The 27,640-nt window shown below is 32.5% G+C and overlaps 3 protein-coding genes across 4 annotated transcripts; 2 read left to right on the plus strand and 1 right to left on the minus strand.

Moving 5' to 3' along the window:
• Nucleotides 1-431: 431 nt before the first annotated feature.
• On the plus strand, nt 432-14,198 carry LOAG_03620 (hypothetical protein). Its single transcript, XM_020446374.1, has 25 exons — nt 432-590; nt 1,310-1,489; nt 2,088-2,147; nt 2,415-2,590; nt 3,360-3,480; nt 3,553-3,726; nt 3,875-3,926; nt 4,020-4,221; nt 4,547-4,694; nt 4,782-4,849; nt 5,108-5,345; nt 5,536-5,739; nt 5,838-5,934; nt 6,424-6,560; nt 8,687-8,846; nt 10,187-10,303; nt 10,559-10,672; nt 10,948-11,066; nt 11,292-11,411; nt 11,631-11,726; nt 12,064-12,203; nt 12,547-12,610; nt 13,014-13,179; nt 13,283-13,419; nt 13,894-14,198. The coding sequence occupies exons 1-25, from the start codon at nt 477-479 to the stop codon at nt 14,029-14,031; spliced, it is 3,342 nt and encodes a 1,113-aa protein (XP_020303273.1). The 5' UTR covers nt 432-476; the 3' UTR covers nt 14,032-14,198.
• Nucleotides 14,199-16,367: 2,169 nt separating this feature from the next.
• On the plus strand, nt 16,368-17,594 carry LOAG_03621. Of its 2 annotated transcripts, none has more exons than XM_003139158.2 (3): nt 16,368-16,487; nt 16,790-16,984; nt 17,375-17,594. In XM_003139158.2, exons 1-3 carry the CDS (start codon nt 16,383-16,385, stop codon nt 17,504-17,506), a joined length of 432 nt encoding a protein of 143 aa, XP_003139206.1. In that variant the 5' UTR covers nt 16,368-16,382; the 3' UTR covers nt 17,507-17,594. The 2 variants fall into 2 exon arrangements, with proteins under 2 accessions (XP_003139206.1, XP_020305309.1); XM_020446375.1 differs by lacking the exon at nt 16,368-16,487 and adding an exon at nt 16,547-16,661.
• A 1,210-nt stretch (nt 17,595-18,804) lies between these two features.
• LOAG_03622 (hypothetical protein) lies at nt 18,805-23,615 on the minus strand. Its single transcript, XM_020446376.1, has 9 exons — nt 23,549-23,615; nt 22,856-23,121; nt 22,175-22,290; nt 21,768-21,850; nt 20,336-20,468; nt 19,950-20,030; nt 19,716-19,865; nt 19,517-19,604; nt 18,805-19,445 (listed from the first exon to the last, which is right to left on the minus strand). The coding sequence occupies exons 2-9, from the start codon at nt 23,103-23,105 to the stop codon at nt 19,348-19,350; spliced, it is 999 nt and encodes a 332-aa protein (XP_020303274.1). The 5' UTR covers nt 23,106-23,121; nt 23,549-23,615; the 3' UTR covers nt 18,805-19,347.
• Between the last annotated feature and the right edge of the window lie 4,025 nt (nt 23,616-27,640).

The following is a 27,640-nucleotide window of genomic DNA, read 5'->3' on the forward strand; positions in this document are numbered from 1 at the left end:
TGTAAATAGATTAAAACTGGATTAGATTAATTGTTCAGTAATGAATATGTGTGACATATGAGTTCAAATTAATAAAAAAAAAAAGAAAAAAAAAACCGACTGGTAACAGGCATGCTAGTATTTAGATTTCTCATGTAACTGTTTTATTTTTCGGACGCTTTCTTTACGTATCACCGCGTGTGTATCGTTCATTTAATCGCTTAAGTTAATTTCATTCCAAATGTAAATCTTGATTTTCCTTTTTTTCATGTTTGACTGAAATAACAGAACCATTAATTGCATTTGTTATTTATTTAGAAACTTAAACTATTAGACAATACCGATGAAACAACAATATCAACAGCTAGAAGGAATTTTGGTATTACCTGTTTCATTTCGCTTCGAAGTGTTTCTGTTTGATCAGATTTTACTGTGACAATAAACAGATACTGGAATAGCAACAGGAAGAGTAAACGGAACGTAAAAGGTAAAAAACGATGGATCGTGCCAAGAAACGTTTAGCATCAGCATTAGATGGTTTTAGGAACCAGCACAAATCGGAAATGGAATTGGAAGAGAAGATAACTGCGGAAGATGTTTGCTTGACAGGAGTAAGTGATGAACTTTTCTATATTTATTTAACTATCCCGTGAGGAAAGAGGTTCATATTTGGATGCCGTTAAAGAAATAACACTAGCATTATTTGTATTATTGGCGAGAGAAAAAAAGTACTACGAAATGATAGATTATTCATTTGACTATTCGTTATGAATTGATGACATCGATTCGAAGTGCCTTACCCTTTGCTCCATGGAGTCTTTATCACATGTTTTAAAATATGAATGAAAATTAATCTACAAATTTTGGTTTTTTTTTTTAAGCAAATGGCAGCATTTCGCAAACTAAATAATTTATAAAGATTTTGACATAATATCTCCAAGCGAAATTTCTAGAATTAGTTTTGTAAAATGATTTTTTGTGTTTCGAATCGAGGTTTCGAAGTCATTCTAGTAATACCGGAATTATGGCTAAGTAATAGAAATAGTAACAATTATAGTAATATAGATGATTCAGAAATTTCGAAAATTTCAAAGAGATGCTAAAAGCATTTGCGCTCATAGAACAGTTCCTTCTCGAAGCGGTCTCTGTTATTAAATCGAACTTCAGAAGTACGGAACATATACCAATGGCTGAAAAAAAAAATGGTAATTGCGACATGGAAGATCTCTAAGCTTCTGCACTACCGCATTCATCAGTTTTAAAAGTTTTCAAGATATTTCAGTAAATTTATCGTAAATACTTGAGAAAAATTTCTTTGAGATATTTGCAGATCGTAAGACATGGATTTCCAGACGACCCGCGATGTATGGCTTATGATACCGTGCAACGATTGCTAGCAATAGGCACGGGACATGGAGTAATCAGAGTCATCGGAGATGTTGGAGTGGATTATTGCTTAAAGCATGAATCAGACGCTGCTGTACTTCATATACAATTCTTGATGAATGAAGTATGTTTTCTCATCTTTTGAAGTATGTTGAAGCATGTTTTGTTATCTTCCCCTTATCTTTGTCAATTTCAAAATAAGTCATTTTAGTGGCTGTTTTAATTCGGAACTTCTTTCCTTGCTGACCTTTTGAATACCAAATTACTGTTTCTCTCCCAATCGTCTCGAAATTTTAATAAAGCATGAAACAGCTGCTTTTCAGAAGGCATGTGAAGTGGTTACTGTAGGGCTATGTAAAAAAGAGAAGGCTATGTAAAAAAAAGAAACAATAGATAAATAAATGAAGGAATATATCACTCTTTTTACTTTTTTGACTTTTGTTTACTGAATTGGGAGTGTCTTTTGTTGCATTTACACTTATTTTTTTCCTTTCGTAAAATTCACGCAAATATGTGCGAAACTATAGTAGATTTCAAAAGAGTGTCGCAATTTTTTTGCTGGATTTAATCGGAAGAGTAAGACATAGAGTGGAAATGTAATTAAGCATATAGAAAGTAGAAATCGAAGTAAACGATAAGAAATGAAGGTGAAAGGAGAAAAATTAAAGTATTGGAAACTAGAAAAAGTCAAAGATAAACGGAAAATCAATCACTATTTTCAGGGAGCATTAGTTACTGCATGCCGTGATGATCTGATACATTTATGGAACCTTCGGCAAAAGGTAAGAGGAACACGGGAGCTGTTTCGAACTAAACAGGAGCACTGTTTAGTTTGAAGAGATAATAATAATTTCATTTTGTAGAGATTTTTCGAGTCATTAATAAAAAAAATGTAATTAATATAAAAGTCAGAGATTGAAAAACTTTAGCAAGTTTTTGTTTCATGTTTGAAAAACTGAATAACTCATAACAAATTTGAATTCAGTCAGGAAAATAAGCCTTACATTATGTGATTCTGACAATGTATGTTTTATCAGTGGCTTGTTCAGGTACCAGGGGTGTTACATAGCATGCAGTTAACGAAAGAGCAAGTTACTTGTATCAGTCACTCTTTCCAAAGTAAATGGTTGTATTTGGGGACCGAACGTGGCAATGTATATATTATTAATATAGCGACATTTACGTTATCTAATTATGTTATCAACTGGAACAAGGCCATTGATTTGTAAGTTTACTTATTTTTTTTTTCTTTAGAACAGAGTCTTGTTCATTTAAGTGATATTTGTTCATTTTTCAAGTAAAATATTCCATTCCTTTTTTACTTCATTTTTGCACAACTAATTTTTTTTTTTTTTGGTTTTTACACATTGTTCGAATTGTTGGAATTTTTCGGTGCATTTTAAAATGAACAATGGGAAATAAAAAAACAACTTTCGGTTGGAACGAATTTTGGTTAAATTAGATTCCGGTTAAGTATTTAATAACTTTTCCTGTCAGTGATTCCTTTTCTTCATAAGAGGATCAGTGTTGTTTGGATTCTCGGAATCAAAAAAATACCAGTATTACTATTCCATGGTATCAAAGAATGCTTCTGTAGTTTGTTTCATTTTTAATGAATGCTTTGCTCACGAGCCTCATTGTACCATAACCAGTCGTTCCTTAAATTCGTTGTATTAGCCCTTAAAATTCGTTCTCCTTCTTTTCCGTTCATGGCATTTTTTGTTTTTGAAGGGTTATTTATAATAATGTATAATATTCCTTACAAAGACAACAATTCTTTTGCAGAAGAATGAATTCCTGTTAATTTTAATTAACAGTGTATTCAAATTCTCGTTTGTAATTCCATACCAATGCATTCAGTTACAAGAATACATGTTTTTAATTGTTGCCTTTTAATTTGTTTTAATGTTAGGAGATTGACAAAATATGTCCTTTTGATTTCATAGTTTCATTTCCATTTAATATGGCACGCATTTCATTCTATTATATTTCAGGGGTGTTCGAACTCATCCTGGTAGTGTAAAAGCTATTTCTACCTGCCCCACCGATCTTTCTAAATTACTGCTTCTATACGAAAAAGGGAGTATTGTATTGTGGAATCTTCAAACAAGAGAAGTAATTGGCTGCTCTGAAAATTAACTATTATAAAAAATTGCCCATGTTTTTGATCATTAACATCTATTCTAGGCAGACAGGTTTATATCTGATTATCCAGCTCGTTGCTTTGCATGGCATCATGATGGTCGGCAATTTATGTGTGGTACTGCAGATGGATCTTTGTTGGTTTGGAATATCCGAAAGCCAGGAGAATATGCACAAAAATTGCAACCTCATGGTCAAAAGTGTAATCCTATTAATCAGGTTTTTCTTTACGTGAATTTTTACAAATACTAAATTGGAAAGAAAAGTATAAATTCCGTACCCTACATTTTATAATTTTAAGGGCATAACAGTGTCGAAATGCACACCTCTCCAATTTGCAATGAATCAATTTATTTACAAATTTCAGGTTGATTGGAAACATTCAGCAGATGGAGAACAGTTAATTATTTTTAGTGGCGGTCAGTATTTTAATGGAGAACGTAGATTTCAATACCTTTCGTAAAACTTATTCAAGATCTACATTCGACGGATTAGGCATTCTAAAATTTCAGGCATGTCGCAGGAAGATAATGTACTACCCTCTTTGACCATAATGAGAGCATCAAAATCGATTGCAGTTCTGGAATTTGATCATCCTTTAATAACCTTCGCAGCTCTCAATGCTTCACCTTACAGCAGTGTATCACAGCAACCTTTTGGTGTTGTAGTATTGATGAAACATGATTTACGTGTTATCGATCTTACCATTCCAGGGTGATTTCATTTGTTTAATTATCTATGTAAGAATTACCATTTACAAAATGTTGTTCGAATAAAATGTTATGTTTTAGGTCCGCTATAGATTTTCTTGTATCCCTAGATCTTGAACTTTAGGTATCGAAATGCAAAGCAAATCTGAGACACTTCAGACAAAGTGTCCCCACTGTATGAAGTTAATAGGTTTATCATATAATCGGAGTTTATTCTTAACAACAATCCTTTGTGATGTTTTAAAGTTTTCAACTCAGTCAGAAAAATGATTTAAGTTTTATTGCGAATTTTAAATTTGAATGGTATTACAAGCAGTCAATAATTTTAGCTATCCATGCCATGAAAATGTCAGTCCTATGGATATTCATGAATCACGGGTGCGATGCATATGTTATTTTTCAAACTGTCCTCTTGATTTACTTGGTGCACTGGCAATTGTTGGTTCGAAACAACGGCGTCAAGGATTCAGTGATAAGGTTCATTCGTTTTTTCTTTTTTTTTGAACTCAAGTTCTCATGCTTTGACACTTCTTTGATTTGATGTTTCGAAATTTGATTTTGCAGCCATGGCCGATTGCGGGTGGTAGTGGACGGGATTGTGCAATGGGTCATCAAGAATTATTACTTACAGGGTAATTTTTCATATATTTTGGCATTTAAATGTCTGGAAACAAATAATCATTGCTGTCGTTTTAATAAGCATAATTACAATACCAGACTTTCAACGTATGATACACATGGCGTGGCTTCGTCAGAATCTTCATTTAATGAACGGTGATGCGTAAAATGCTATGCTTCATCTTATGTTTTAGTAATCTAATCGTCTCAATTAATTAGCGAAAAAAGTTTGGTTTTTTCTGATGGAAATATAACTCACTTACTTGTTACAGCCATGAAGATGGGTCTATAAAATTTTGGCAGGCATCGGGTGAACATCTACAAATTTTGTACAAATTAAAAAGTGGGCGACATTTCGAACGAAATGAAGGATTAGAATCTCATGAACCATCGCATGCCGTTGCGATGATTGAATTATGTTTGGATTCACGACTGCTGCTAGTTGCTGGCGAAAGTGGACAGTTAACGCTGTTTCGTTTTGTAAAAACCGAAAACGCTCATGAAATTACTGTAAGACGCCAGGAATTTTAAAATTAGAATAGGTTACATTGTCGAATATATTCTGCATTTTCATTTCGTTCGTTAGTATTGCTAAGAAAACTAGATCTTAAAGTTATATAGAATCACTAGAGTTCTTTTCGGGTATTAAAGAAAGTAAATCTTTAACGGTTCTGATGAAGTTATTTTCATTCTCTTCCAGGTAATTAATATTCCGGCTGCATTTTCTTTCTTACCGGGTAGTGTGGAATTGACTAAAACATCTCCAAAGCGAGAATTGAAGAGGCAGGGAACGGCAATCTCAGTGGAATCAAATAGTACGGATACCAGTGAGGGTAGCACACATGATGGTTACTTTCCATTAAAAGTGCGAGGCGGAGTGCTCAGAAGACTTGCAGGATATCAGGTGGGTTTGATATATATATATATATATAAATCCTTTCGAAGCTCTTACTATTAAAGCGTGCCTTTTATCTTTGAATTCTTAATATAATATTATTTCAGCCAGACTTAGTATGCATGGTTCCATGGAGAAATGTGTCACAGCCGGAGGCAATTACAGCGATGGCTCTTAATTCAGCATACGGCATTATTGCTCTCGGTTTGGACTTTTTTTTTCTTTTTATTACCACATATAACATCCTTTTGTAATTTCACAAGAAGTTTACAGAAATCTGTTTGCAACAAAATTTCTCCCTTACCTAGTTCTTCACATTTTCTGGCTTCCATCGCACACAATTGCATGAATTCCCCGGCATCTTTTTGTCCGGAAACCAAAAATAGTCCATGAATGCTACTTCGACCGATGAACACGACTGTGGATATTCAATGTATAGCATATTTCCACATACTGTATTGAATCGTTTTGTAATCATAATGATTTTTTGAACCAGTTCATTCTCAGTTTTCCTTATCAAGAGCGTTGTTTTAGGCTTGTGATAGCTTTCATATGTCAATTTGATGAATTCAGTTTAGAATTAACTTTATTTTATTCAAGATATGATGCTGATTAGCAATCATGATTTGTTTTAGATGTTCTCATTCTAAAGAATTTCATTCGTATGAAGTACATCAATCCCAGTACTTTCAGGTACATCAGGAAGTTTAACTCTGATTGATTTGGTACAGTATGTCATAATCTGTTCATGGTCAATCGCTGATCTATACACTCAGCAGCATTCAACACCGATACTGCTTAGTCAAAACAGCAACTCGAGTCAACATGATGTTTGTCTTTTCGAGCTTTTTCCGAAATTAGGTTTCTGGTTTGGATTATAGCTTTTGTGGACTTCAGGAAATAAGAACATGAGGTTTATTGCTCATCTGTTAAATAATATCACACGTTGGTATTTGAATTGAATAGCAGAGATTAGGGTGATAAGTTTAGTTGAGTTGGCTTGTTAGCACTATGAGCTGTGAAGGTATTTTTCAATTCGAAGTATAATTTTTTGTTTAACTGGGAGTAGAAAATACAAAAAGGACAAGTAGCAAATTGATATTGTTGCAGTTTTCTTTCCCTTTCCTTTTTTGATTTATTGATTTATAAATGGCTGTGTGCTGCTGTAGTATTTGTCTTTGCTTATTGTTGTCGTTGGTCATGTTTTTGTATCCCTCGTTTCCTTGCACTTTACTGCCCTAATTTTTTGATATTCAAATGTATATGAATTTATGTGGACAATGTTTTCAAGAATATCTAGAATAAATGCGGAAAGTGGTTTGATAAGTTGAACGATAGCAAATAAATTAGTTTATATCGGTCTGAGTTAGTTGATATCGATTGAATGGCGAGAAATATTGGTAAGTTGTTTCGTGGCGAGCATGCATAGGTGAGATAATGATGAGTACTGATAAGCTGGAGGTTTATGCGTGCGTTATGTCCGAGCAGGATTCGAACTAATACCCATGTCACTTCTAAGATATATGTGTACTATTCTGAAAATATCAAGTCATTTTCTTCCTATATTGCGCTTAAATATGTTCAAATGCAATTTTTTGTTATGAGATTTTGTCTTTGCATGCAATTTTTTGTCATGTCGCATATTTTCAGCCATCCGTCATACCCTCGCAGCAAGAAGAAACTTCCACAGCAAATATATTTGCAACTTTGCAGACGGATGCTATATATGTGGGGAATGTTTCAGCTAAATGTGCGACACCGAAAGTAGCTAAAACTACATCGGCCATGCAACTGAGACGTTCCAATAAATCGTCGAGTCGACGGAAACTTTTCGAACGTGTGACCCTAGGCAAAACATTTCTTACTCGGACAGCAGATGGAAATGACAAAATAAAAACAGTGGGAGCCACAACAACAGAAGATAAGGGGACATTGACGTGCGAACATTCCTCGTCGCATAATTTAGATCACGAGAAACGTCCGGTAGTAGAGGCAAAAGTTCGAAACGAAATGGAAAGTGCATCTAGACAAAGCAGTGAAATCTTAAAGGCGGAAAATTCGGGAAAGGTTCAGGAAGATTTTATCGGTAAACTACGGGTCAGAAGGAAAACTTTTGTTCGCTCATCGACGATACATACAGCAGCAGCCTCTGATGAGCAATTCAAATCAATATCGGCGTCAAAAGTAACATTAGGTAAGACAGTCAGCATGCATATTCTATTTTTGCTTTCATTTTAATGCTTTTAACACGAAAAAGTGGTCCAAAATTTTAATAGAATGGGTGTTTTTCAAACGCAAAATTAAGAAGTGAAATATACAGTTGAATCCAAAGCTTGTTCTTTTCCATCTGTATTTGCTCACATCTTCAAATCCATGATGTGATAAATAACAGTATCAGTGTTTGTTGTGCTTTGATTCCGTTACAGAACAGGACAAAAGAACATCTCATAAAAGCTTGCATTGATTTTCTTATCGGTTTTATGCGCATGTTTTATGAACCCTGCTTTGCTTGGATAAAACATCTTATACTGCAAGTACTTAAAAGAAAGAAAGGTTGATTGGGAGTGCTTCGACATTTTTCAAATCGGTGGGACATTCTCAAACAATAAAGGATAAGAGTTCTGGGTCGTGTTATTTTTCTGCTTATGTACTTTTTCAAGTCCTCCTATGTTTGTCAGTTCATTTGTCTACCAGTGTTTTCCATGGACCAGTATTTTTTTGCTGTCTGGCTGTAGTATGTATAGTAAATGATTATTTTTACAGCTACGTAACTGATAGGTTAACCTAAATAGTAGTAGTAAGTTTGGAGTAGGACAAATTTCCAAAACGTTGCTTTCGAAACCAAACCACATTTAATATTTTTTATTGAGAACTACTTTTTCTCAAACCATTAAAATTTAAAAATCTGAGAAGCTTTCGTCATAATCTTTAAAATTGGTTGTTACGGTAGCTTCAGTATGGTATGGATACGAGGCGTAATATGGATTCACCACCAGGTCTCGTCAGTAGCAAATCGATATTACGCGGTAGTACGGAAAATTCACGTCTACGTTCGGATAAGCGACCGCAGTTGTTAAAGTCGCAGTCTATTATTGATTCAGGCTGTGAAATTAATGGTACTGGTTTTTGTTTTTTGACACCTCTTTCATTTTGTACATTTCTCAATGAATGAAAATAGGAAAGTCAGAAGACTAAGTGTATCTACATCAACCTTTTTTATTCGGCTTTGCATCCTTTTTTTGTCTTTATGTACGCCATAAAAGCTATGTTACGCCGACGTGATTTTATTAGAATCTCGTGTGAAAAAATCCTCAAGAGATGTTGGACAAGTTTGTAAAAAGTCAAGTAATCCACATTGCGTTTAGGCTTAAATTGATTTGATTATTACCGTTCAGTCATTAGAGACATTACATATCTTTCTGATGATTCAACGAAAACCAATGTGACGTAACATGGGATTTCCATCACATATTGTTATTTCGAAGGCTTTAGTTGTTCAGTGTGATGATTCATTTGAACTTTCTCACCGTACGTTATTTATTGCATTTATAATCGTTGATATTACCGCACCTTTTAGGGGAGACTTTATATGATCGTTTATTTTGAAAATTCTAAATGCTGCTGTGAAATTTTTGACTGCTATTCTGGATAATTTGCAACTTTTGTTTTTTTCGATAAGCTATTCCAGTACTGATTATTGTCTTTGATGCAGAATTCTTTTGAGGAAATTCAGTAAGTTAAAGATATTCACGTAAATATTAGGTGTCCTGCAACGGTTAAACGGAAAAAATAATAATTTTGGACCGAGTGATGCGAAATAATTACTGAACACTAATTGTTATGAATTAATTATAAACAAACCTTTTGTTTACTTTCTGTAATACAGTTTATTAACTTCTCTTTCCTTTGTATGAAGTAAGGTAAGGTCTTTATTTTGAAAGAATTCTTAAATGTGAAATTTAATGTTAAAGAATTAATGCAGATGGCAGTAATATAAATGAATGCAGTTGAAAAACGAGGGTAGTTGTACAAATGAAAGAATAGATTTTGTGAATTTTATAAATGTATTGTTTATGCATGGTTTATGCGTGCTTGAATTGAACCTTTTCAAGTTCTTGTTCAACTCCGCAAATTCAAAGGAAGTTGGGGATTTTCCAAACTTCTGGTAAAGAAAATATTTGAAATGTGACATTGGGGCGAGAAAAAAACAGATTGAATCGAGCTGTAGTATTGGAGTCTTTAATTCCTCATTTTTATTTTCCTTTCTTTTTTTGATTTTCTTAGATTTCGATACTGTGGAAAACTGCTATGTACACGTGGATGTTTTCATATCGAGTGATTTCGATTTTGTTTTTGATTCTGCTGTGATATTCAAGTCAAGTCGATTGGATGACAAATTTTTCTGGAAATCTGTTGTAAAGACTTATATTTGGAAATAAGTTGTGGGGTATTTCAGATACATCAGCAGCAAAGAGAAGTTCAGTAGATGAAAGTCCATCAAGCACCAACAGGATGTCCTTTTCGGAGAGTGTGACATCGTTAACATTTATCCAGTCATTTGTCCAAAAAAAAGGTTAGTCTTTAGCGTGAAAACGTTCGTTAAATGTTATATTTAGTATATCTGTAGATTATTTATGATTGTCAACAGCATTTTAAATTGCTGCTCTTAGTAGATCAATTTTTACTGTAAAAGTTTAGGACTGCTAAGGTTATGTTCTCAATGAAATAAGCATGCTAGAAGAACTCGCATCGATTATTAAGAGTTTCCAACTCTTACGGTTACAAATTTGGAGCGATTTGAAGAGTGCAATTTTTTTGAGAACTTCAGATCCTCGAGCACATTTGTGTCTTTGGGTTGGTACTTCTGCGAGCACATGTATCATCTATCATTTACTGCTTCCGGCGGATCGTTTAAACTCAACAGTTTCCGTAACTCCTAGCGGTTCATGCTTTTATTGATTTCTGTAAAAGATTTTACGAAAACTTTTAATTCAGCCATATGTTTGTTTTGATTACATCAATTGTTAATTGTCAAGATTGATTGAAATTTGTGTAATGTAGTCGATATTAACTCGCAGTCTAAGTCGAATTGAATTTTATTTATTCAGTTCAGATATAATTCCTTCAACAGTACACCTTTGCAATGCAGCAAAAGATCTAGAGAATTTGATCTATCATAAAACTATCATAAATTAATTTTCTGGAGTGTTTTTTCAGGTTCAGTAGTACAGACACGAGGGCGTATGCTATGCACGACGTTGATGGATCGAAACTTTTGTTTGTTAGAGGGTGCAGCAGAAAGTTACCATGAAAAGGTGATTGTCGCGAAATCCAAAGTCAGTTTTAAATATATGTAATCTATGGTTTCTGAACCACGAGTGTTTCCGAAATTTTTGTTGCAAACTTTAAAAATTAGTCTTCACAGAAAATACACGTATTGAAACTTTAGTTTCACAATCTTTCCAATTTTAGTGAAGGGAAAGAGGATTTTATGTCATCCATTCACATTTGGAATTGCAAGCGACATTACCATTAACCATAAATAAACTAAACTCTTTCAGGGAATTGATCGGAGTCATTCAGAAGAAGGTAATTATCCAAATAAAGTTCTTACAAAACTAAGTCTTTCACCAACTTGTTCAAACGCTACAGAATACTCTCGAGAGGATGACTTTCTGCAGGTAAATAATGGGGAATTTTCATACATTCAAGAATCTGCTTTTCAATTACTGATAGTTAAATTTTGATTTGCATTGCTTTGCATTAAATGCATCATTACGTTTGCTGTCTTATGTGCATTATCATATAAAATACGTAAAGTCGAAGGTTCACCTTTGATATTTTCGTCTTTTTATTTATAAAATTGTTTTTGTTGATTTTAATTTTAGTTGTCATTTCAGTTTGCTGTTTTGGTTTCTGAGGATGAAGTACACACCGTTGCATTACCAAATTTCAGTTCTTTGTTTTTATACCGTCCGGAATTCCCATTCGTTAAGGTTAATTTTTCAATACATTTGGAAATATCGAAGTTTCTAGAACTCTTTCCTCACTAGACCTCGCTTGGAAGATTATCTCGTTGAGAAATATGAAAGATGGATAGTATCAGCATATAAAGTGCCTTCTGAACATCAGACCAAAGTTGCTTGCTAATTAGGTGAAGTGAAGGCGTCTGACTGCTTAACAAACCAGGAGATGATTTGATTAGAGCGAAAGCGCAACCATTATGCAGGTGTTTGAACTTTATCATAGGGCTACGCAACACGGAGTGACTGAAAATTTTGATATTTACACATCCGTGAGAAATATTCACGAGTTTCCACCAGCATCTTTCAGGCACGAGCAACACACGTTCATGGCTATCCCGTGCTGATGTTATTAAATGGTGCGGGACAAATTGTTATACTAAGCCTTCCGAGTTTAAGGCCTCTTCTTTGCTCAAGTCTCTTCCGACATTCCGTTGATTATGATGACCCGTAATTTTTCTCTAATAACAGTCATTTGTGACAAAATTAGTAATTTTAATAAAATAGTCACATGGTGCATGGAAGGATAGCTGAAAAGGAATCAAAAAAAAAGAATCATTGTCTGCTGCTTTGATAAAGTATTTACTTCCAGAGAGAAAGAGAGAGAGAGAGAGGGGAGAGGAGGGAAAGAAAGAAAGGAAGAGGAAAAGTAAGAAAAATAGTTTTTCGCGAAATTCGCTGGAATTATGCAAATTTCGCTTTTTTATGTTTCGTGCTTCGCTTTACGGTTTAATAGAATTAATCAGAAAAGAATTTATTCCCGAATGTTTTCACAGTTTTGATCCTATTTTAGTATGTGCTTCAAGACATCCTTTGCGGAACATGGACTGGGTATGTATACGATAACACCATCGGAGGTAAGCGACCAGTTGAAATGGTTATACTTGTCGTTGTTCAATTTTTGTCGATGGTTAATAATTGTGGAAAGTAGTCGAGTATTATCCGAATAATAGCGAAGAGGAAACTTCCACCTTTCCTCTCATTCTTTTTTTTAGTTTCGAAAAAAACATTCAAATTGAAGTATAGAAGAAGGGAAGAAAAAGAATAGAGGAGGTAAGTCGAAGGGCAAGTGAAAATGAGTGGCCCAAGACGAACATATCTATGATTGTTATACGTGTGCGTCTGTACAGATTGACTAGATTTAATATATGTTGTAGATACATTTCCTTCTATTTTTTAATATAGAATGTCAAACTTTTGTCACCTGTAAAATTTCTGATATAGAATTAATCAGTATGTTGTATGTTTCAATCATTTTAGATCCAGAAATTCACGGTTTGCTCCGAATTGGCAAATCAAGTTGAGGAATCAGCTGGCGAGTTATTTGTGCCTGTTGATATGCCTGAACCGCCGAAAAGCTCATTCCTGAGAGGGATGTCAACCTTATTTGCCAGTCAAAAAGATAGCTTCGATTTGGATACTATATGTATTTTCTAGTTCTTCACTTTTTTTCTCATCATTTCCTGACTGATTTCACACCGTTTTTTTTTTTGATTTGATTATAATTTCTCTATCCGCTTTACTTTCAGTTCTTGACAAAAATTCCAATTCGGTGCCAGGCAGCAGTATGCGTTCTATTGCAAAAACGATACCTGGTCCGTCAAGTATGGAGCAAACTGTAGCAGGAGGAGTATCAGCAGGTCAAGCTGCAAATATGGCTTTACAGGTAAGTGTTTTATTGTCATAAGGTTATAAAAATTACTTTGTTTAATGGTCTTGAATAATCTATTTTAAATCTCTTTTTTTTCTTTATTTGTCTTATGTGTGCAGGAAATTTACTGGAATTGAAAATATATGAAGCCTTATCTTCTTGCCTCTTTCATCCTTTTTCAGGTGAAAGAGGGATGTCTTTTACATAAGGCAATAGGCAATTTTCCAGAGATCTGATGTAGCAATTTATAATAGTAAGATATAAGTTCTAGATGTTTTGCCAGAACGAAAAGATCATGCAGCATAGATCGCTCTTTGATTCATCAGTAACTAGGCAAAAATTAAACGAAGCGGTTTGAATGCTTCCATCTTCAGCTATTTCGAGAGGTCTTCATTTTCCAATTTTCTGTATCATAATAGGAGCTTTATCCCCTTATCAATTGATGATGGACTATTTTGATTGCATATTTGCAGTATCTCAGAGTTCCAGGCCTTGCATGAACGTGCAGAAAAGCTGAATGTAACCGTAGATGCAACAGAACGACTTAAAGAAAATGCCATGACCCTTTCGCAACGAACGGGAAAGCTGGTGGAAAAGTACGAGAAGAAAAAGTGGTACAATTTCTAGATGCTTAGGGCTAGAGCTGCTCGAAATTCAGTGTTGGTCTTTGTTCGAAACTAGTCATTTTATGTTATTTCATCCGACATAATTTCTTTGTTGTGAAATATTTCTTTTCATGCATTTCTGTATTAATTTGACACCTTTCCGTTTTCAGTCGCAGGGCCCTTTTTTGCTTGCTTCATTCATAATTAGATTCTTCTCTTTCAGAACATATAGTGCTGCTGGGGTTTCAGTTTATAACGTTTCCGTAACCTGCTACATTGAATATTTCACTTTCACGTAGTTTCTTGTAGACATGGATGTTATAAGTGAATTATCCCACGTATTCGGTGATCTCTGCATTACTTTCTTCTCAAGTGTTTAATTTTGGTATGACTTTATTTTTCCGAGAAACTTATGGAAATCTCTTGTAATCTGTCCCCAGTATATTTCATGTTTAGGGTTTTTATTCCATTTTATTTAGAAGTTTTCTCTAGTAGTACTATTTCGCGTATCACAAGATGTCTTTTTTCTTTATGCGTAGTAACATTTACGCAGTTTTCAATATAAATTATTTTCTAAACATTAGGTTATGTCAAACGTTAATTTCATCTCAGGCTGTAGCTCTTTTAAAAAAAGTTGTATTCTGGGATCCGAAGAGAAAATTGAATTACTCGACAAAGCAAAAGAAATTTACCTAAGAATATTTTTTTTCGAATAGTTCGACTCAAGAGGAAGAAATTTCCAAAATCTGGATGATTTCGATACGTTAGAAGGTCTCTTTCTTTTTTGATGATCAGTCATGATTAAATTAATCCTGGGTGAAACAGTTCTCTTCAGAATGAACTGAACCGTTATGGCTGAAATTAGAAAGAGCGTGGAATTTTTTTATGAAAATTTAAATAATGTAAGACGATGAAAAAGTTTTACCCCAGAAAAAAAAACTTCTAACTGAAAATGAAATCTAAAATTTATGAGATTGTGATATTTTTCGGGATATAACAGTGTGATTTTTAAAAGCAATTTATTAGAAATGAAGATTAAGTAAGAGTGCAAAGATCTACCTAATTGAAAATAAGCTGAAATAAATTTAAATTATCCGTTTCATGCTGATAGGTTTCCTCATTGATCGAGTTGTAATTTTAACGAAATCTACTGTTTAATAGTTAGAGATTGTAAGATAGTTCATGTGATAAATCCCTGTAAATTGTAATCAGTGTGGTTGTGTTTGGTTTCGGTCTCATCTCTCCGTTTTTTTTTTCCTGATGCTATAAATATTTTATTACATGACTGTTGTGAATAAACAGTTTTCGTCCTACAACTATTTGATTCATAGTTGCTACCGATCATTGTAATGTTATCCATTGTATTTCATAGTTTCTAATGCATCCCTTAACGTAGCCTGACTTTTGCATCATCTACTTTCTCACTGATTGCTTTGGTTTTAAATACGATCTATAACAGATAACTGCATGGGCATAAAGTAACATTACCTGATTTGACGTAGTTTAGATGTGTATCCTTTCTTCGTAACTACATTAGTTTGAAGTTTGAAAAATGGAAGCGAATCAAGAGACGTAAAGTAATGAAGTGTTACTAACGTAAGCTGGACGTGCCTTACTTTAACTACTGGCTTGTTTTGAAGTGCAGTGTGTGGTATTAATCCAAACACTCCATCTCATACTTAAGCTTTTAAGAGATTCAACAGTACTCCACGTAAAGCCACGTGACTCCACATGATATCAAGCTTGAGTATAATCAACTTTTTGACAATTACTTTAGCCTGCAATGTTTGGCCTGTAGTACGTGACGCATATGACTTCTAGATTTTTACTCTGAATGATAATGGTCTGAACATAACGAATGAATCCCATCCACTTCCCTGAATCGTCTATGGTAGGCTACCTGTACGAAAGCTAAACGCCTGGGAATTTAACTTTTTCAGAATGTGTGCACTCCAAATAGCATATAGAGTATTTGGTTGTTTCATGGTTTGCGTTGAAGGGAAAGTAGCGGGTAGGGAAGTCGAACATCCTGTGGGATGTGGTTTGGATGTAGTTCGAAAAGTTCGTTTCTTTTTGTAGAGACCAAGAGTTAGAACCTACTCTGTCATAGTTGATTAAATCTTGGTTTTCCAGAAGTACATCTGTTCGTGTTTCGAAACTGTCCAACTCTTGTCATTTTTGATTCGTTCCTTGTCATATGGGATTTAACAGAAAACGAATTTCCAATTCTCCAGCTATATATAAGATTTACTTGAACTTAACTATCACAGGACCATTAAGTTGCTTAGATAATCTGAATGATGTCTTGGTTTCATCTTACTTCACTATTTAATTAAGTGGTAAATAGTTTTTCTTTGCTAAGGTTAATCAAAGATGGTGTACAAACGAATGGTGGAAATAGGGCGCGTGGTCTTTGTTGCCAAAGGTGATGGTGATGGAAAATTGGCAGCAATTGTTGATGTTGTTGATGGGAATAGAGTTGGTTTTTTTATTTCTTGAATCTTTTATTCTATGTCGGTCACAATTCATATTGCAAACTCTTGTCTTACATGCCATTTGGCTGTCATTGATGCACTTCTTAGCACTACGCAACATGTGTTTATCTAATGTGGTTAATCTAGTGATATGTCAAGACTGTTTTTCAGCAGAAAGGTCTTCTTTTCCAAATTCAGTTTTTGTTCCTTAGAGGATCTAAGAAATGTGAAGCAAATTGATAACCAATATTAAAATTTTAATGAGAAAACAAAGTTACGATGTTTGATGTCGTTGTAAATTTCCAGGCGTTGATTGATGGACCATCTACAGGGGTGAAACGTTCGGTTCGTAATTTTAAAGACCTTCATTTGACAAAGTTTCGTATACCACTGAGACATGGAATGCGTACAAGGAATGTCAAAAAAGCATTTGATGCAGAAAAAATCAGTGAGAAATGGACAGAAACTTCATGGGCGCAAAAGCTTGCTAAAAAGGAAATTGTAAGTGTTACTTATAAATGCTTGTTACCTCTGGTGATGACTGATTGTAATTTCTAGCATATCGTTATACAGGAATTAATTGGCGTGTCTTTGAATAGGCTTTTTTAGGGAGAGGAGGCAATTTTATAGTATCCATGCCATATGATGCTGCCTATAGCGGCTCATCCACTTTTTCTGAGTGGTATAGATGTACTATTTGCTATTTGAGGATTGAGCACTAGCAAACTATTGGGCGCTGGGAAATGGTTATTATCTCTCGTATATTTTAGTTGGTTGTTTCGAGCCACGTTCTGCAACTAATTTCAGGACATCCTTCACTACAGTTTTTGAATTAGAAGTGAAAGATTGGAAGACTTTTTCACCTTCTAAACGTTGCTCTCTGCTTTTTAGAAAGCAAAGATGACAGATTTTGATCGGTTCAAATTGATGCGTGCCAAGCAGCTGCGAAACAGGTTGGTGCGTTTGCAGGTGGCCAAATTGCGCAAGACAAAAAAAGCTGAGAAATTGACTAAAGGGAAATGAAAGGAATTGTTTGCTTTTCATACGTTGGCTTTTTTTTTGTTAATTAAATGGAATTATTGTTTGCAATTTCAATAAATGTGTAAAGATCTGTTTGAGGAACAGAAAATATTTCTAAGCTACTCGGAGTTTAACTTACAGTGATGGCGGGAGGTTTTTCTTTCGATGTTGGAAGATCAAGAGACCATTATCATAAAATGAAGTATGGATTGTTCAATTAACCTGAAATTATTACTTTCTACTTATTTGGGAGTGTAATGAAGTATAACTTGTATAGCTCATAAAGCTAATATGCTGTCAAAAAACGGGGTAATTGGGAGGATGACATCGAATGTCGTTTGAATCACAAGTATAATTGATTCTTATAAAATAATGCAAAATAGTGCTGCCGGAGGGAATCATAGGACTGATTGTAAACATGAAGAAAAACCAGTTCATGTTGCATGGTTCTTTCCCAAAGGTGTGTTGTTTTGAAGGTATGAATAAAAAGTAAGGCATACTTCTGAGGATGATACGTTAATGAGCTGTATTTAAGAGTTGTGTCGGTGTTACTGAATTTCCATTCATCAGTGGGCTATATCCTGATGTGATTATTTACAATCAGATAGATCTATGACGCTGTTGCTATCAATAGTGTTTCCTTCAGATGGTGAATTCTACTAGATGACTTTTATTGATCGCCCTAGTGTAGTGGTTCTCAAGCGGTGGTCCGCGAACAATAACATTTGAATCAAGGGCTATCAGAAATTATTTTCATTTTTTTTTAACATTACAATTCATATTGTAATGTTACTCCAAGTTCAACTGCAATTTACATTATAATGTTACTCTAAGTTCAACTAATACATTGAAAGTTTCGATTAAAATATATTTGCAAATTAACAGAATTTATTTTGAACCTAGTAGTCAGTGCAACAAATAAAAAAACCTGGGTGGTCCCCGGTTAAGAAAAGATTGGGGACGACTATTCTAAAAAATTAGGACCACAATTATTGTAAGGGATGCGCTACCATCACAGGTTTGGCCACTGAAATTGGAGGCTGATTTCACTTTTCAATATTTCCACATACATAGTCGAGAGATTTTTAGAAACCTCACACATCTTCTCGTTTCATATATTCTAAAGCGAGACAAGTTTTTCATTTGAATTAATGAAGCAAAAATATTTGCAAGAATGAGTTGCCGCTGTTTTTTTTTTTTAATATCTACATAAGTTCAACCAATATTAGTAACAAAAATGTAATCAAACCAACAAGAAAATGCTCTTAAATTCAATCTTCGAGCAACATGGCCTTTAGAGAATGAAACATGAAGAATAAAAAGTATTAATATTATAGTGTAATAGTATACATACACAGTTGAAAGAGTTCCTAGAACTTTTATATACCTCTCTCATCTTACATTTTTTTCCGAAAATCGAACAAAATCCGTAGTTTGCAAGAAATCCAGCAATAAAATATATGCAACGGGAAGAATCAAAAGGAACTACAAGAAGCAAAGAATAAAAAGCAAAGCAAGCTATATCTTTATTCTACTTTGCATGATCGATCCAACCAATCCCACATTTTATATGATATTATTGTGGAGAATAAGTATCCACTGTTGTAGGTGTAAAAAGAAGATTTTAGAGAACCTTAGAATATCACAACATACTGGAAAACGTAAGAGGAACTTATAGTCCAAACATTATTTCACACTATAACATTCTTCAGCAGCGTACTGCTGATAAATAAAACAGTTGTAGTTTTAGTCGTAAATGACATGGATTTAAATTCAAATCAAATTATTTAAACACAAGCTTCATGTTTTGGAACACATGTATGCATACAGGTGGATATTCACTATTAACATTTCTGGATAGGCTTCAAGTTTTCAGCAGCGCTTTTCAAGGCAGTTTCAAAGATGGGTATATGCAGGAAAAGAGACGCTTTCAAGTGTGGATCTGCAATCGTATAAGAACTATCATTTGAAATACTCTTTCATTTTTAAATTCTGAATTCATAGTTTACTTACCAGTTAAGTGCTGAACCCAATTTTTCAACAAACATTTCATTTTTTCCTCTGATAAGCCATCATATTGCAAACGTCGTAGATAAAACTGCTGCAAATGTAATACAGTAGAAGAATCGATAACTGGTATATCAGTGACATAAACCGGCAAAAAAAAATTCAGAGCTAAAAAAATCCTAGGAAATCAAGAACTCTTCTTCACCTCATACAATTGTTGCTCATTCATAACATCGATCGCAGTATGTTCACTTTTTAACGAATGATCCAAATGTCGCAGTATTTCTGCCCGATCATGAAGCCCGCGAACACCACCAGTAAGCAAACTTACTCGATGAAGCCTTGATAAGTGGTACTAAAAATTATATAACAAATTGAATTTGGGGAAAAAAATGACCCTGTTCTTCACAATTCCCACTTTTAATTGTGAACTTATTACCAAATGTCCAAGCGAATAAGTATTCATCTCCGGCAACTCCAATTTCTTGAGTTCTTTTAATGGTGTTTGTACATTAATATCCTATAAAAGTCTTTCTTTGCTATTAATGTAATAAACAATAATGGTAATAGAGCAGCACTCCTAAGAAAGTAATGAGGATAAAATTTTGGAAAAAAAATTCATCAAAATCCATCAAAAAAGTCCTGCTCAAAGGACTTGAAGGAATAAGAAATGTGAAACAAAGAAGTAATTTCAGCTGTGACGAATTATTATAATCTAAAAACAGTTGAAATATTAAGAAAAAACTGTAATTCTTAGAAGATATATGGATGACAGACTTTTGTTTTTCGCTTCTTGAAAAATCAAACCAAACCAAACTAACATACGAAATTTTGAAGATATTTCCGTAATGGATCAAAATGCATTTGTGCTGTACGCTTTAGACTTGTCGACCAAAATCTTTTTCGCTGATCATTTGTCCAAAAATGTCGAGTTAAGATAAGTCGTGGGAAAAATACCCTTCAAACAAAACAGTTGCTTAGGCGAGATAACTAAACAAAACCAAAACAAAATCAAAATGAACCAAATATTCAAGTTGATGTAATTCCTATAATCCATGCATCTATTAAACTAATTCACAAGACAAAGAAAAGAGAATGAAAAAATGTGTAAGTAATGCTACACTTCATTGAAAGGGTGAAAATTCAGTAACATACACTTTTCAAACGTCACGTAATTTTCATACACTCTGATAACTTATTTATGTTCATTTACCAGTAATAGGATGCATTTTACGAATCAGCCAAAAAATTTGAATCTATCAAACAAGAATGACAAATTTACAAGGTAATCATTTGTCTGAGTATGGATAAACATGGAAACCATATTGAAAAATATCTGGTAAGGAAACATATGTGAGGACAAGCAAAAGGATGAGAAAATGAAATACATCAAAAGGTAAACTTGAAAAGAAGAAAGCTTACACGGCTAACGCGAAAATGTAAACGGTGAATGGCAATGGTATAAAGATGACAATAACAGCCAGTTTCAGTAATTCTTCTTTAGTCTAAAAGAAAAGTTGAGAATGTTTTCAAGTTTCTGAAAGGGATGAAATTAGAGGAATTCTTCCATCTGATCCTAAGAATTATGAAAAGTAATCTAAAAATAATTAAAAATTACAAACCATAGTAATGTTTAGCGCGAGCAGATGTTAGGATAATATATAAGACAGCAAGGGTCGATAAGAGATGAAGTCAAAATATAGTACGTTCGAGATCGATAACAGTTGGATTATAGAACGATTTTCGCATAAGTAATAGCAAAAGATTAAATTCTATTAAGTTTTAAGCTTTACAACATGAAGCTCAGGTCTACCAGAAACTATGTAGTGTTCTACAAGTAAAAGAACAATTTCCACAACTTCTCAAGTGCTTATAATAATTAGAAGCTTTAGCTGATCTGGATACGTTCTACAGATTTACGTTCTACAGTAGAAAAAGCATACTAGAAGTGTAAATAGTTGATATAGTGAGTAGTAGATGTAAATAATCCTAAATCTTTATTTGATAGTAGTAGATGTCAAATATTTGATAGTAATAGATGAAAATAGTTCTAAACAGAATGTAAATAATCCTACAGCAGAACTCCGTTATTTTCATGTAAAGCTCAAATCGAAACATAACTAAGAATAAAACAGACACACACACATCAGGTGGAAAAGCAAAAAAAAAAAAAAGCACACCAACATAAATGTATCCTCAAAATCGAGAAAAAATTTAAAATAATTTCAAAAAATTAAGAAAAAGGCAACAAACTCACAACATCACGCAGAGACTCTCGCCCACTACCGGTATTTGAAGTAGCATTAATAGTGTGATTATATGCGTTATTTCCGAAGGGCACTGAATTTTTTCGAAATGTAATTTAATGAATTCCATTTAAATACATATATTTGATTATCAGTCTACTTTCGAATCCTTTTATTAATATGTGTTAATGAGTACCTAACGCTAAGAAATGAGACGTTTTTACTCCACTCGGCTAAAGATATTACGATACATCACCGATATGGTGACATTTTACGCAAACAACATTTAGCACAGGTTGTTACTTCAGATTTTTCATGGTTAATCAATCAGTTAATTTCATTTCAAAGTGAGAAGTATATTGCACATGCTGTGTTTTTTCCAACGTTTCACATTGCGAAATAAGCAAAAATGTTGAACCTGGAGAAGAATTTCCAATTCAGATCGTTTAAGTTCTGATATCTGTCGGGTTTTAGTTCTTAAATCTTTTTTCAATCGATAATATGTTTTTATATCTGACCAGCACCATTTGCATCCTAAAAAAAGAAAAATCTAAAATGTGGATGAGATTTTTTTTGCACATAATTATCGCAGTATTTTTGTATTTTTTGCTGATATCAAATTCAATTTTGGTTCAAAATTTTACGACCAAAAGTTTTATGGTGTAAGAAAGCTTCTAGGAATTGAGAGAAAGTAAGCATTCATTTCTAAACGATTGACGAATAAAAATTGCTAGATACAATTTTTGACCAAAAAATTTCGAGCAAAAATTAAATTTGGAAGTAAAACTATTGTGACAATTAATCCACAAAAGAAAAAAGCTCACCTGAATGTTATCTGAATGTTAGTTAGCAGATGAGAAGTAGCATTATCAAGGAATTCGAATGTTTAAATATTACGGTGATGTATGCTGGATATAACTTTGTTAACAACAAGGTACCATAAACTAACCATATTTTCCTCTTAGTACATTAACTTAGTTATATTCAAAGCAACTAGTATTTTTGCGTACTTTTATATTACACTCTAGTTTATTGTATCCTTCCCTACAAAGTTAATAAAAGATGCCATAGAAGAGGAAAAACAAAATAAAACCAGTACCATCCATGACCATTCTGTGAACAGCATAAGCTTTAGGATATCGTCGTGATAACAATGATTCATATTGTTGCATCAATCCTTTTCGTTGATTATTAGCAGTTGAGTTTAAACGGTTATTGGCTAAATTATCGCTTATCATCCATAACTGCGGTATCTTACATTGTGGCATTTCATTATTTTTTAACCGCAAACCTGATGGTATCAATCTGCAACCAACGACTGATGACTGCATGTTCCGTGTTATTAACATTAGATTTTTGAAGAACCTGAAAATTAAAAATAAAAAGAAAAAGAAAAACCATCGAAATGGTTGTCAAACAATCAGTAATCAACAAACTGGACAATAATACGATAATGTACTATCCTGTCAAGTGATAAAATCACATTAACAATTGATGCAATTCCTTGAATTATCATTCTAATTTTATTCATATCTGTTTCTTCACCTCGTTAATTAGCAAGCTAATTAATAAAGTGGAATAAGGAAAGCCTGGAATGGTGGAACCACAAATGTGGATAAAAGTAATTCAATTTTCAAATAAAACATGGAAAAACGTCTTCACTATCAAGTAACGAAATAGGGTCATTACAGCGATCCATAATTCGCTGAAAATTAGGGATAGAGGACAGCAATGATACGGTGGATGCAGGTACCTTAATCTGCCTTAATATTGATAGTATCTTGTATTATACCTTGAGTTTGCAAATTCCTAATCGTGATAATACCTTGCGATTGCTTCTGTCTTCGTGGTACCTGCAAGATACCTTTATTATAATGTTACCTCGTAAGTACCTCAATATTGATAGTATCTTTTAGGATACCTTAAATTTACTACTTCCTAATTCTGATAATACCTTGCGACTGCTTCTCTCTTGATGCTACCCTGCATGATACTTTCATCATAATGCTGTTTAATGGATAAATCGATTCTTGACAATGCATTGAAATGATATTCATTAATAAACTGACAAAAAAAAATTATTTATGTTCATTTGAAATGCGAGAAGATAATAATTAACTTCAAGCAAAAAAATAAGCATAAGGAAAAGAGGAAAAATGAGATAATTAAATAATTAAGAAAATAGAAATTAAATAATTAAGAAAACAGAGCAAAGATAAATTCTTAATTCTCATTTTGGAAAGATTAATCAAATTTAAGAGAAATATGATATATTTAGCAATATTTGTTGTTGCAAAATAGTTTTATTAAAAGAATAATGGAACAATTTTATACATTCATTCATTCATTCTTTTATTCATTCATTTGCTCATTTCACAGAAAGAATATCGATCAATTATCCTAAGTGAATGATTCTCATGATGAAGTAAATATTAGCAGGAAAAAGAAAACAGATTCAGAATAAGCTAACACTTACGTAAGCAACTGAAATTTATTGATAATATTGTTTGATAAGTTATAGAGAAAAAAAGTAAGCAGACATTTCGCAATTGATCAAGTGCAACTTGTCATATGTTTACTTTCTTTCTTTCATTCTGTTATATTGCTCATATTAACTGTTTCAAGAAATAAGACAATTAGTTAATCGATCATTTGATTAATTTGTATAAATGAATTATAAATTAGATCAAGTTATTTTTATTAATTGTTTGAATAGATTATTAAGTTATTTGTATATATAAATGTTGTAATATATGCTATAAATTGATAATTATTCAAGTTACACATTTAATCGATAGGTGAAGAAAATCAGTAGAATATTCAACTAGTGATTATGTTATATTTCTTCTTATAGTATTTTCAATTGATATTTTAATATGGAAAAAGATAAAAGAAAAAGAAAGGGAAGAATTATTTCAAGTATATATGGAACAAAACAAAATTAGAAATATAAATAAGATCATTAAGGATTGATTTAGTGAAAAGGAATTTCATTATAATTTATATGAAATTCAAAAACTGATATTATCCAACAATTATCAGGGATAATTTAACTTGTTGAATTCATAATTGTATACCAAATACATAAATCAATAAAATCAATTTATTTAGAAATTGTAACTTAAATATTACCAGTAAAGTATATTTGGAGAAAAAAAAAAGCCAAAAGAGAAATAGAAGGATGATAATTTTCGTCCCAAAGAACCGCAATTAATAATCAATCATCTGTAACACTTTCATACTTGACTAAAATGTGCATTATAAAAGAATGGATGAAAAGAGGAGGAATAGAGATGGGGGTCAGTCAAAGGTACAACTTCGAGGTCATTTTCATTCTATCAAACATCATTGAAGTGAACCCTTCACAAAAACCAATTTTTTTTTTTGTTCGTTTTTGTTTTTTGTCATTTTGTACTAAATTTAAAAATCTACGGACATATGGATATATTTGTAAAGTAAACACATAAAGATATTCTAGCTATCAATAAATTTTATTCATTTTTGTAAATGTTAAATTTTTGTGTCTCTTAAAACTACACTAATAGTTATTTTCTAACTTTATGATTTAATTTCATTTATTATTCAATTAATTTTGTTTGCTGTTTCCGGAAAATTCCGCAATTTGATATTCTGTTTCTTAGTTAATTTTGGGCAGATTAATTTGTCCAAAATAAATTAATTTGTCGTTAATTTTTTTTGATTTTGGACACTTATTTTTTATTTTGATTAATTTTATTTTCGGAATTTTTGAAAAAAATAATGTACTATGCTGCTTACAAAGAAAAATATCATTAAGCTTTGAAGAAACAGTTCGGATTTACTTTTGAAAAGCAAAAAAATTGAAGAAAAAAGTTTCCGAAAGTATTTTTTAATTCCATTGGAAATTACTTCAAAAATTTAGTTTCCTTTTTTCATTTTCATAAATTTTTCTTTCTTCTTTCCTTTTGCAAATGCTAATTTTTCTTTTCGAAATTTTTGTTATTATTAAATTTCTATTGTTAGCATTCGCTTATTTTATTTGTTATTCACCAAAAAAAAAAAAAAAAAAAAAAAAAATTAAAATCAGTTTTCACCTAAATCTAGACCGGTAGCATATCTTTATTTTAAAACTTAATTTTTTTCATTATTCATGAAAAAACGAAATCGATTCTCGTATTTTGTAAATTTGCATCTTTTATGCTATAACATTTAACACAATTTTATGACATAACAATTTATCAGCGGTAATATTTTTAACTAATGTTGTCATGTTTAATGATTGGTAAAGTTTCATTGGTGAAAAGTATTCATTATTTTTGAGTAAATGATTTCAGATGAATAATTTCAAGTAAATGTGCTAATGGAAAAAGGGAACAGTTGATATAAACTATCAACTTTTTCTTTTGTTTTTTTTTTTTTTTTGAAGCATTTTTTTCATTTAAACCATAAATGATGTAAGAATACATAAATAATTGGAATTTTTGTTTGAAATTTATAGGATTTTTGCAAGACAATAGTATTTGAAAAAAAGTTTGAAGAAAAAATAAATAAATAAAAATTTGAATATGCTAGTCAATTATTGATTTTGTTTTATGTTCCAATACTTTATGCATTTTCAGTTCAATAAAAAATGATAGGAAAAGAATTTCTATCAAATGAAGCCTTCGACAGTTTTTCTTTTTTTTTATTTTTTACTGGAAAATTTCATCGCTTTTCTCAACAATTCATTTTCTTTTGCTGTTACTTTGCAAGCATTTAAAGTTAAATAAAAAAGAAAAAATCGAAGCACTTTAAAATTTTAATTTGTTCTTCATAAAGTGCAAAAAAAAATCTACAAAATATTTACTTAACTTTTTTAAAAAATCATTTTATACTTTTTTTAGTATTACTTATTTTAAGCATTTCTTGCATCTTTAAAAAGGAAATTGGTATATAAGAATGCAATTATAAATGATATTATTCGGAAATTAGTATGAACACGAACACGATTCAGCAAACAATGCCCATCTTGTTGTATTGGACATTGTCCATTCAGACAATAAATGATCATAAACAATTATTTCATTGTTATCATGTTCGAAAAATATGATAATTAACCCTGAATATCACATCTTTGATAAGAACACTGTATATCATATCTTAATGAGAGTAATTTAAGAATTATTAAAATAGTTTTACGGCTTTGATATATAACTTTCTTACTGTATGAATTTCGTCTCTATATACTGTCAGATACTGTTAAATACCGTATGCTCGATACGATATTATGCTCGCTTTCTTGCTAACAACTTTATCATTCTGAATTTGAATTTTTAATAAATTGACTTCTTGCAATAATTTTGTCATATTTTCTTCATATATGTTTATTATACTATTTTATTATTGTATGTACATATATACCATTATGGTCATGGGTTTTAAGAAGATTCAGAAAGGGATGTATCCATGCTTATTGCAAATTATCACAAATGTGGATCTATCCTTCTAGCTTGCGCATTGTTTTTTTTTCTTTTTTTAGTTGAGACACAGCTTGCGCGGAACTGGCTCCACCCATCATTTGCCAGGGCCTAGCAAGCTAAGATAGTGATGGTGAAGTTCACAGGATGTTGGTTTAGTTGGAGCATCCTTCTCTTAGATGATTGTATAGGATATGATTATTCTCCTAGGATGGTTGCTGGGAAGCTAGCGAGCGCATCCTGACCGTGAACACATTTTGTCTGACCTTTCAGTTCGGGCCTGTCTAGCATTGGAGACCCTGCCGGAGGTATAATGTTATTGTCAGCATAGCACAAAACTTCATAAGGGTGCGCAAGACTTTCTCCGGTGACAAAAAGGTGTGCGTCGCGAAGTTATCATATTATCTATCTATCTATATATATATATATATATATATATATATATATAT

This window comes from Loa loa (genome assembly GCF_000183805.2).
Source record: "Loa loa unplaced genomic scaffold supercont3.251, whole genome shotgun sequence".
Classification (NCBI taxonomy): Eukaryota; Metazoa; Nematoda; class Chromadorea; order Rhabditida; family Onchocercidae; genus Loa; species Loa loa.